Source organism: Lathamus discolor, chromosome 3, assembly GCF_037157495.1.
Source record: "Lathamus discolor isolate bLatDis1 chromosome 3, bLatDis1.hap1, whole genome shotgun sequence".
Lineage (NCBI taxonomy): Eukaryota > Metazoa > Chordata > Aves > Psittaciformes > Psittacidae > Lathamus > Lathamus discolor.
The window spans coordinates 60,919,868-60,932,243 of record NC_088886.1 but is presented as its reverse complement, the minus strand read 5'-3'; the positions used below and the strand labels follow the sequence as shown (position 1 = coordinate 60,932,243).

General features: G+C 37.9%; 1 protein-coding gene across 3 annotated transcripts in view; it reads right to left on the bottom strand.

Moving 5' to 3' along the window:
• The window catches only part of WDR33 (WD repeat domain 33), a 67,957-nt gene that overhangs the window by 21,480 nt on the left and 34,101 nt on the right, over positions 1 to 12,376 (bottom strand). The window contains exons 8-9 of one of the 3 annotated variants that reach the window (XM_065675548.1): positions 7,712 to 7,733; positions 6,931 to 6,961 (exon numbers count right to left, since the gene is read on the bottom strand). The exons of 1 other annotated variant lie outside the window; for it this stretch is intronic. In XM_065675548.1, the coding sequence (XP_065531620.1) occupies positions 6,931 to 6,961; positions 7,712 to 7,733 (53 nt within the window). Of the gene's footprint in view, positions 1 to 6,930; positions 6,962 to 7,711; positions 7,734 to 9,718; positions 11,118 to 12,376 lie in introns of those variants that run through there. One more of the 3 variants, XM_065675551.1, reaches the window with a different exon arrangement.

Sequence of the window (12,376 nt, the reverse complement as noted above, 5' to 3'; positions counted from 1 at the left end):
TGCTGCTCCTAAAACAAAGACAACTAGTAATGGAAGAGCACTGAGAGATAAAGGGCTACTCTGGTAAGTAAGACTGCATCTGGAAAATCAGTTATGCTGGCGAAAGGCTATCTCTGGATGACAGCTCATCCTTTGCAAGGCCTGATTTAGGCTTTTCTTCCAAGACCTGAGTTAAACCAGCCTAAATATGTACCCTGAAGGAAAAATGGCTCAGAGCAGGCAATCCACTTGAAGGTCAGAGCCATACTCGTGAACAGAACAACTGAAGCCCCTATGCTTTAGAAGTCTTCAAAAGGGAGTGACAGTGATGGGACAGCACCAGACTCATCGGCTGGTCAGAAGCCAGGTTTGATAGTCACTACCCACTAGGCCTAGACCACAAAGCTGAAAGGTCATAAAAGACACCAGGCCACTCAGAACTTGCAACCAGAGAAGATAAATCAGTAATTATTTATCAGCAGTCTTCTGACCATCATAAGCACACTGAAATCAACCACAGGGTTCAGAAGCAGCCTAATGTATTTAAAAACATAACCATTATAAAGATAGCTAAGTGGCATTGCCTGCAGAGACCAATCTTTCAAACAGTGTGCTCTAGACTGTGGCAATAGGGGGAAAACTGGGGCTCTCCTTTGTATTCTAATCACAGTGATCTACTTTGCCCTCAGAGAGAGGTTCTGAACTAAACGGGATCACCATATATACTTAGCTACAGGTTCCTAATGCAGTGAAGCTTTCTCAAGAGAAAAACTCTTTCCTACAACAAATATGCTTCAAATAAACTATTCCCAAGCAACTAAGTCAGGAGAGAACTGAACAGCATCATCTCATCAGACCTCTTAGTTTCTTTCTTCATCCTTATTTTTTCTTTTTCAAATTGGAGCAGCTGACACTGTCTGTTGCTTCCCTTCTTTCTGCCGACAGTCTTATGTACTATTATTTGTAATGAGACAGATGATGCAGAAAACATATCTAAAACAGAACTCCAGAGAAAATGCAGCCTGGTAGATTTTCCTTTGTACTTATTTTCAGTTCTTAGTTCTAGGCTGAGATCTAGGAATTGGACTCTCCTGTGGTACAGAACCCCCGTCACCAAGCATCACACTCAGCAAACCTTAATTAATGCAAATCTCTGTAGTTTACATTCCTTATTTGCTGACTGTAAACAGTTTTTGCTCAGTAACTTCAACTGTTGTGTGTATGTCTCTCTGACCTAGGAGAGATGGGATGGGGATTCCTCTCTGAACAACATGTACGCTCTTTCTGCCCCTGAGCCCATCTGGAAAAGGCACAGTCATTACAACATCTCTTGTCTTTATGGATAAACAAACTGAAATGCGTGAGTTGGTTAGAAATCATGGCAACGAAAGGCCTATAAACTGTAATGAAAGACTGAAGGTAAAGACTCTTGATAAACTGAACTTGTTTAAAATCATGAGTTGATGTCCAAGCATAAAACAGTATTTTCTCATCTTTACAAAACCCCACAGAAAATAAAAACAAGCATATGTAGATTCTCTTAAAAGTTCAGATACAAAAGTATTTCTCTAATAATACTTTTCATATACATTTTTGAGCTGTAGGCAAAATGTCATAACACATTTTGTGACTGTAGCCACAACCCCATCAATTAAAACACTGATAGCGTAACGCTTGTTATAGCATAACAAACTATAATAAGATTATGAGTAATAGTATTAGCTCAAACCCAGTATGTCGCAAGCCTGGAAAAGCACACGTAAATTAAGGACTTGATTTCCCCCTCTCTCCCCTAATTTCTGCATACACAACTTACTGAATGTAGTAGTTGGTGTAAAAAAGTTGTTTTGGATCACCGTCTTTTTATTACAGTCTAGATTGTATCTAGACTGTATACCTGTATATTTTCTCTTTCTCTATATATAGATATATTTTATAATGCAACTGTGTATAAACTATCAATTCTAGATATATCAGGTTTACTGCTATAGCTATTTTTTTCCTAGTATATCCTTTCCCCTAGGAATGACACTTATTCTGAAGGCTATTCTATTTGTTTGGATTTGTTTTGTTGGTTTTTTTAAGACACATGGTTCTCTTATGCTGTTTTAAGTGGGGAGCAAATAGAACTGGATATCCTCTACTTGCATTGGTCAGACTTGAAGCCGGCTCATCAGCACACAGTAATGTTCACCTTCCTGTAATCTTTATCTCCAAAATAACAGAACACCTCTCAGAAGGGTAGGCCCTTTGTAGCGGACTATTTCCAAAGTATCTGCAGAGACATCAGGCCCTACTACTGCCCAAGCTATGGCTTTCCACCCCCAAAAACAAGGTGGGGTGAGGGGGACACAGACAACTGCAAGTCAAAGATAATGGAAAACAACCATGTGAGCAGGAAGATACTCAGAGTTTTCTCCATAATCCTCTTAGACTTTATTAGTTGCTTCCATCCTCCTGGGCAAATTGGATTAATCTGCCCATTCTGTTTTTATGGAAAGCTTGTAAAATGTTCTCTGACAGTCACCCATTCCCCTAGCAATTCCTTGCTTCTATGTAAAGCTCACTTAGGAACTGAATACCTCATACCCACAAGACCCTAGGTACTGTTTTGGTAACACCAATCAGGCTAACACTAAGAATATATTTTAATTGCATTAATTTAGTGCTCTTTGCCCCATGCAGTACAGTATGTGAACTCTGCTTCTCTTGAAAGCTGTTCTATTCACTTCCTATTCTCTGCTCCAGGAATGAATACCACAGAAACCCTCCACCTTCAGATACACAGTATGCTTTTTCTTTTGAGCATAATGGGGGAGATTGGTGAATAAGGAATTAAGGGAAAAGGCCCTTTCAGTCTTCAGTGGATTAAGCACAATGCCTCCCACCATACTTCCAGACCTTAGTCCCATAAACTCACATTTTCTTTTCCTTTATTTGCCCACGGTCTTTCTGTAGCTCTCTGTTAGTTTATTAAACATGGTATCTAGAGAGACTGCTAGAGTTTTAATCTATGTACAGGGATTCTTTCATACAGTTCTATAAGAAGTTTTCTTCCCAGACAAAAGCTTTTCTATCAGGACAGGGATATTTTTTTTTTATCATCTGTGAAACCAGAAGGTTTAAAAAACCCCATAATAATCAGTAAACCCTCATGAGATTAATTTTTGAAATTACAGGTGTGGGGAAATGAGTTTTCCCAATATCACCTGTAACAGGTAATCAACCCCCAAAATGTTCCCTTAAATGAGTTTAGAATTTGTATGTGCTAGTCCTAACTGGGCTTATCCCACTCAGTGAATAGTTTGAACTCTAAAAAATCCTGAAACACTAGAAAAAAAAACCCCAAGTTTAAACTTAATGCTACTTGTGGGCTTGCACAGCTTGCACAACAGCAAGGAATCACAATAAAACTGTTATGCTACACGTAATTACCAGTAATGGCATGTAGTGGTCTGAATTCTTTACATCGGTTAAAATTCAATGACAGTATCTTCTGTACGGGTTTATAGCAAGGGCAAGAAATGCAGCTGTGTCCTAAGTGTATGTGGGACCTGGATCATGCAGGGTTCAGTTTGTAACTAATGGGACTACTCATATGTTAAAGTGAATGTTTAGATTCTTCAGTGAATTGAAGGTAGAATGCTGAGCAGCTTCCACAGCTGAAATGCACTGCTTTGAACAGAAACAGAAGTTACACACTGAAAACGTCTACTGCTTCAGATTTGTGATGCCAGGTCTTTTTTGGTTTCAACCATTAAGCATGTTCATGCTAGAGCCTACAAACACTATAGAGATACATTTCCTTTTAGAAAGATTTGCTTGTCCCTAACTCCTGAATGTATTTTTGAGCATTAGCACTACCTACACCCAATCAGGTTGTTTCCTGTATATGCTTAAAACATCTAGAGAGAAACCAAATTTGACAGTAGGTTGTGCAACAGCACAGTAATGGGACCAGCGTCTGCAGCAAGCAAAGAGCTGTTTAACATTCTCTTAGAAGTGAGAACTATATGACAAAATCAATTCAGTATGCATGTTTCACAATTTCTAATCATAAGACATAGTTATTACCTAGATTGAGCACAGATAATTATCAAAGTTATTTTAGCCTCTAAAAATATAACAGAATTTTCACGAATTTTGCTTAATATCCAGATTTTCTAATTTTAAGTTCACTTTTATGCACTTAAAAAGAAAACCCCCTACGTATAACATTAACTCTGTCACCCAGTTCACCTATGTGGCAATGCTTTAAAATGCAGCATAATGCTTAGCGCATTATTAATAATCAAGGAGTAATTATTAACCTTAAACAGAAAGCCATCAGGAAGCTCAGAGCTAGCTGAAGAGAAATGAGAGGAAAACATAGGGCAGGAAGTATAAAAGGAGAAGACACACCACATTAAAAACTGTCCAACACCTTCTAATTCAATATATATATTAGTGCTTAGCAATAATGGCAGCTGAATTGAAGGACAAAGGCAGGTTTTCATCACAGTTGGAGTTAAATTACTTACGAAAAGCAGACTGGATTCTACTTTGCCCTTAGACTCAGTTATCTATTAAAATTCTCATGCCCTATTACTTATAACTCCTTTGCAGGTATTCATCAGAGAATGAAGAGGGCTTTCTTAAACTGTAAAAGGCAGAACATCATCCTTTATTTTTTTGCTGGTTACACTATTTGTCAAGTAGCTGGGATCAGATGTTCTTTTCTGTCCAAAAATTAACCAGCCTACTTTGAAAGCAGCAACACACTTGCTTTTCATCAATAGAAAATATTTATTTACAATGATATTTACATTTAATGATATTAAAAACAAATGTTGTACAAGAAACATTAAAAATGAACAGCAACCCTGAGAAAATTCACATTCCTCGTAACAAACAGCTGAAAAAGAGCCAAAACCCCACTCTCAGAGAGAAAATATCGCACAATTTAAGTACTGCTTGTTTTCTGGCACCTTCAAGTATTTAATACTAGTCAATGGATCTGAAAGATCTTGCAGTGCCTCTAATGAGTGTTTACTGTCTTAAGCTATTAGACAAGTCTGATCTCTCATCTAACATGCATGGCAAGTACTACATAATGCCATACAGAAAAGGGGACAATGTAGCCATGCCCAGAAATAGAACAACTGGTGGTCCTTCAAGGGAAGAAAAGGTATGAACTTTAAAGATGAGAAACAGAATGGTTTTGGCAATCATTTGTCTGCAGTTCCCATAGATTTGGAGCTTTATATCTGGGCACAGAATCAGTTTGCTGGGCAGCGTAACAAAACAGAAAGTATCCTGGGAAAGTGTGAGCTTTCACATCATAGTGTTCCCAGTCAAGTCCTCCAAACAGAAAATATACAAGTGTTTGGGAGTCTGCTCACAGCCTGTACCATCAAAACTGGCAGAACCACAGTATTAGATACATTTTTAAATTAACTTGAAACTAATAGAGAAACCCTGGTGCATCCTAAATTTCAGCATGACAATTCAGTGAGAGAAGGGAAAAGGAAGGAAATCAGTGGACAGAACTTAACTACCAGCTCTGTGTTCTGACTGCAATTTCAGTCAAGGTTGTAAGTGGAATACTTCGTTCCCAACTCAGGAAGAGAACAAATAGTTCTAAAAAAGCTAAGAGTAACCATCATGAATAATTTTCAGCACTTATTTCCTTGAATATCCTGTTGGATGTTCATTAAAGTTCTGCTGGTGATTATGGCTGTTGCAAGAGAAAAGCATAGTCCAAACTCCTAGCTTAGAGGTTAATCCAAGTTTCAAAACACTGTCTGGCCACACAAGCAGACACCACTCCCAGCAAGCTACTAAAACACTAGGAAAAAAGAAGTATGGATTCCAGCAAAAAAAGTCTTTTACTTTCATATAATTTGATATACCCCTAGTCAAGGTGAACCCAGAACCTTTTAATAAAGATGCCTAAAACAGAAGGACTACAAAGATCTTTCTATCAATCTGATCTTCCTTCACTGGAAGAATTGCTTTCAATATGTTTTTACGGTTGAGACTACAGAGCAGGATCCTACTTTTTTACATCCCATTGAAAGGTGAAGTACTGTCAACCCTCTTCTCTGCCAGACAAGTAAATTACTTTTAGAGACGGCCATGTTCATCTGGCCAGTCACAGAACACCACTTGTCCAGCCAGCTTCTCACTTCAAGGAGTAGCAAGTTTACAGGAAAACTCTCTTCCTTCTTGCCAACCAAAAAAGCCATGTAAGCTACTTTTCATGGCCAGGTTACCAATACAGAACACCACACAGTATGAGACCATTATTATGTTAAGTGAGGAAATCATGAGTTTAGGTACACTGAAGTTAGGAAAACTATTTTCTTTGGTTCTAGGGCAAATACTGAATGAGCACCTGCTCTCAGTATAAGTCAGCAGAAAAGCTGGCCCAGGGGTGGGGTGAGGGAACAACAGAGAGATTATCAAACCTTGTACAGACCATAGGAAAAGGTTTGTGTCAGCCAATAATCCAGATAATTAGCAAGTGTAAGTGATAAAGAAGGGAGATGCAGACAGAGGCCACTGAAGTTGTCTTTGTACACGGACCCTGCATTTTACAATTGCCATTTTACAAAATACTCTGCATTTTAAACACAGAGGCCATTTCAAATGTACTCTGCATTTTTTAATACCACCAAGACTGAGTACACTAGGAAGCAGCAGGTCTACTGAAGTAAACTGCTGGCAGAAAGCAGAGTACATAACATTGGCCTAAACTACAAAGCACTACTGTTTCTACACGGAGATGAAGTGGAACAGACAGGAGAACTTTCATATCAAACACAAAGGACCAATTTTCAAGCCACTGAAATAAGAAAGGCCTGTAAATTAGGAGGACAGAAATACGCACACAATGAGCAGAGTACCATGAACTAAAACAAAGCAAAGAAACCCCAAAACTCAGCATGTAATTATCGTATGGTGACTTACGAATGTGTGTAATCTAGTGGTGATCTCTGGGCTAATGAGAAGAAACACACCAGAATTAAAACAAACAAACAAAAACAAAACAAGAAACAGTGCAAAAATGTAATTAAAATGCAGGAGTGAAACAGTGATTTGAATAGCGCTACAGAAATAGAATCATAGAAACATAGAATCATAAACAGTTAGGGTTGGAAAGGATCTTAAGATCATCTAGTTCCAAACCCCCTTGCCATGACACTAAACCATGTCACCCAAGGCTCTGGAGAGATAATATGTTCCATTGACATATCTATCAAACAGCAGAGAAAAGATGAGCTCAGGTGAGAGACAGAAACAAGGAATGTTTTATCACATCTTATTTCAAATTCCTGCACCATCAGTGCTCTTATTTCCTCTTCTTTTCCTGTGCTTTCCCTCTATCAGCACCACCACACCTGTGAACTGAGTCCACATTCCTGCTAATTAGTGAGTCCACCTTACCTACTAATTCTGCAATGTAAGAATTTGTTTTCCTTTAAGATTTAAAGCCAATATTGAAGTCCCTATTTAAGTAGAAGAAACCAAACACTTTGTATTTCTGTTTCAATTCTAAAAATAGGTCTCTATTAAGGAAGTGTTTTGTAGAGTGTGGCTGCATAAATATCCATGCAGCTCTCTAAGATATCATGCAACCCCATGAATCATTTTAAACTCAACAAATACATAAATGGAAGAAATAGTAAAGATCTTCCTTCATATCTGATCCAACAGAGAGTCAGGGAAAAAGATGGTGTTGAAAACTTACCAGGGATTTTGTGCGATAAAACCTAATAAAGAAAGGGAGAAATGTCAACAGGGAGTAATGGGATAAAACAATCCAAATACTTAAATGACAGAGATATATCAAAACCAGGGGGGAAAAACATGGAGAACACAAACACAACATGGGTGGTTATGACAAGAAGAAAGGCAGAGGGGTTTCCTTACAATATATTTCGGAACTGTTCTTTCAAGATGAGAACAGAGGATACAAAAATTAAACAGACCACACCACATCATACTATGGACAGACTGAACACTTATTTGATCCCGGTGGTTCTTGAAATGACTACCAGTTACGTATTTTCACTGCTGACTTCAAAGGAGTATAAAAGAAATCAGACAAGGTATCAATACTGTACTGGCATTCAAATGTGGTGTTTCCCTCTGTAAGGCACTCTATGACTGACTTTATATGTGAATCTACAGGTAACTGCACTCAGTAGTATGTTATAAAGTCCCAAAAGCAGCATCAACTAATCATGTGGAGGTTTGCAGGCAAGTATCCTAAGAGCACGTTGCAACGCTAACTGCAGTGTACGCTCTCATTAATTAATTGTACCTTTCATGGAAAAAATGTTGATTAGAACAGGAAATTCTTCTCCTTAGAAGCAAAAAATACTCAATTCAAATGTCACATCTGCTCTGAAGTAGTAACTCCTGGATGTTATCACACACCCCTCCATGCTAGCACCAGAAACGCTGTCTAGCATTTCAATACAAAACTTGTTCAATTTTCCAGTTAAAGGATAGAAACTGTTTTGACAGAAACCTTACACTCCCAGAGGAAAAAAAAAAAAAAAGAAGTTTAAAATACTTTCTGAACTCTACAATAAAGTTTGAAAAAAGCTGCTTTAGAAGTTTATACAAAAATCTAGGAAATACAGAAAAAGCCAAATAAGAATCCAGGACAGAGAATGTCCAGAGATTTTAATTATTAGCATTCTGGAAATGAAAGCTGAAAATATAAACCATTTACCTATGGGATTTTCTTCCTGCCTTTTGGAGTATTTGTTACATGAAACCACCACCACAAAAGATCCCTGCTAAACTCCAGTCATGCATTTCAAACACCTACAACTGTGGACAAAATTTGGCCTCAAAGCACTAAGAAAAAATTCCAACTAGGTAATCAATTTAAAATAAAAGGCAAAAGAAAACCAGTGTTTACTGGGCAGATGGCATTCAGACAGAAGATCTTTCCTTAGGAATCTTTACATTTCTCTTGGTCCTTTCCATAGCAGCTTTTAAAGCTTTTGATCTTACACCAAAAAAGAAATGGAAATATGAAGTATCTTTTCAGTCTCCAAAATGTACAAGCCAGTCCACGTAAGAACAATGACCTTGGGTCCATACATGAAACTACAGAGATAGCAGAGAGAAGCTAAACAGTAGTGCGTTTGGGAAAATGGTATGTTTGCAAAATAACAGGAAGAACAAAGTAAGTAGGTTACGCACATAAACAGTGAGAGAAGTCATCACCAATAAGATTACTACCCTGATCCCTGAGTGTAACTGTTCTGTGTTCTTCAAATAAAATGCCTTTTACAGTGCTGCTTGAGCTGTGCACAAATAGCTGAGGAATGGAAAACTGCAGTAATTCTCTTCTAGGAAGTTGGACCTTAGAAATCTGTAAAATAGCTGGTAAACTGAACCAGTGACTGGGGGAAAAAGGGGGTAGTGTCTCTTTGCTTGCACAGATAAATCTCCATAATACTCTCAATTCAAATCCTAACAGAAGCAGAGACCAAAACCAGATGACTTTCATGAAAGAAGGTGACATAACTGCTATTTCAGAAAAGCCTATGTAAGAGCATGCCACTGCTACTGAAGTAATCCACAAAAACAGATCTGTTGGCAAAGTGATGCAAGATACCGGTTCTGCCAAATGTGTATTTTAAGATTTTTGTTAATACCACAACCTTGTATCAGGGAGCAAAGTTCATTTTTAACCTTAAAATTTAACCAAAAGAAAAAAGGAAGCTTTAACAGGTATAATCCCAGGTCAACAGTTTATTTTCAGTGCCAGTTAAAATACAGTTATTTATTTAGTACAAAGAATACACCTTCATTAGACTAGTCTCTATTGTTGGAATACATAGCCCTTTGTGAATTATCTCTTGCTACAAGATGCAGTTTTACAAGCATCAACGTGTCATGAACGTGATCAACTGCAACACAAGCACTACATTGGAGAATAAGGTACAGCAGGCTGAGAACCACCTGACTTTAAGAATAACAGATTCTTCATCTACTGGAGACTGGACATTAATTAGTCATTTGCACTCCATCAGCAGTATCCTAATTTCAGGACAGCACATCTATGAGGCTGGTTGTGCCTCTGTATCAACACATTTGCACAGGAAACACTAGGGGTTTTAAGTTCTTTTACACTATGTCTACAGTGAATGCAGTATGCATGACACACATATGACGGCAAAATGAGCAGCAAAACCCATTATTCCTGCTAACAAATACAAACAAGTGAACCTTTACAAAAGTTACAGAAGTTTTTATATAAAAGCCTCATTTATCTATCATACACATTTATGAAATCTTAACTTTATTTTTGTGAGGGAGAGATTCTCTAAAAGATGGGTGTGACTTTCCACCTTTCACTAGGAGGAAATTTGTTCAGACTGATGGGAATTAGAATTATCACACAACATCTGGTTAGTAGAACACATTACCTAAATCAGCAGGGTTACCAGCTGCTACCATGGAGATGTTCAATTCACAGTAACTGGCTTCAAAGAGCTATGGACTGTAATAGACTGAAAAATTAATTTGCTTTTCACTCCTATGCTCAAGTGCTCCTTTCTGTGAAGAACTGCAGAGCAGACCCTTCAGGAAAAATATTCTGATGCTCTTGAGGTCTAGCAAATGCAAAATTACTTTCTAAGATTTTTACTATGGCACTTCAAATTAAGTAGAGGTAAATGCTAACTAAAGTTCCCCATATTGTTCTTTTTCATATACCGCTGCTAACTTGTGTTTGTTAGATAATTTGTGATACCTGCTGCTTCTAAGTATTCTTTAAGAAAACTTGTCCCATACCTATTCCTTACTTGCATTTTTACATCTTGCAAAAAACCTTATTCAAATACCAACATTGTACTAGTTATTAATTAAGTTATTTGGTCAATAAAATATAGTGCAATGGGTCAAAAATAGCTTCTAGTATTTCTAGCAAATAATTACTGTGCAATAAATCTCTGAATTTAAGTGCTATGGATTGCTACAGGTGTTGCAGAGATTGTACCTGATAGGACAGACTCCTGCAGAAACTCATGCACAGCTTCAACCATTGTGCAAAACACAGGCAGACTTAATTGTCAGTTATTTCCATCGAGACTTAATAGGAACAGACACCCTCATGATGAAATTGTAGACTGAAACATACACAATTAAGTAAGTATTCTAAGGGAGAAAGACTATATTCCTTGAAAAGAATTCCATCACACAGGGAAAAGAAAATGGCAAAAGTGGGTGAGAAGCAGGCAGCATGTGAAGAACCCTCTGAGCAAGCAAGATGGTTTTTTCAGACAGGAAGCAGCAGCTGCATCTCGACAAAAAAAGGCTGGCAGGATTGCACCTGCTATTTAAAGCCATTCCAGTTTTATAATGTGAGCACAGAAACTGTGACGTTTAATCGTAGCAGTAAAATTCCTCATTGTGTAAGAGCCCTGTTTGAAATTGCAAACGCAACACATACTAGAAAAATGACAAATCTAACGTGCTTATGTAGGTGATTGGAATGATCAGACTTTTCCTCCATTCCCTTGGAAGCAAAGGATATTCCTGATAAGCTGGGAATAGTGTGAGAGAGAACCTACCTTTGCCTAAAGATCTCCAGAATACAACTGCAGAGTATAAACCGATTTAAGAAAAGAATTGTCTTGGGTGAATTTAGCTTTTCATGTTCCTAGTCTTCACACCATATATGCACTTGTGAGTCTCTAGAGACCAGGGACTTCCAAAAGGAGAATGGCAATCCACAGAAATCCATATTCATCAACAGTACTGATATTCCTAATCACTAGATTTAGCAAACTAGCCAAGAGAATAATTATTTTGAGAATGTTATGTATTGCCAAAGAGAAAACACCATATACAATCATTAAGTAGAAGGAGTTTCTACTAGGGAAGCAACAAAGAGTCATTGCTGTTTGAGGATGTAAGAGCATAAAGTGAGATCTGCAGGGAAAAGACAGCTGATTATCCGACTAGATCAGCTGACCTGAAATAAAGCAAGTTTGTGTGTTCCTAAGACAGGTTTGTGTGGCCTTTAAAAAAAAAAGGGGAAGGAACGACAAAAAATTAAAAAAATAATAAAAAAAACCCAAACAACAAAACCCAAACAAAAAACCCACAAAAAACCCCAAAACACAAAACCCCAAACACACACACACAACCCCCAAACAAACAAATGAACCCAAAGCAAACAAAACAAACCTAACCTTTTTGTCTCACTCTATCAGCTGGTCCAATTTAAAACTTCATTTCTGCCTACAAATTATGCATGGCCAAGAGCGAGCACAGAAGGCAGATGCAAAGAACAGGCAGGATTCTTCCTGAGCACGCACAAACAGCAAGCAGTAACACACTGCGCCATAACAAGCTGCAGACCTGGTCAACCTCTAGAAAAAGG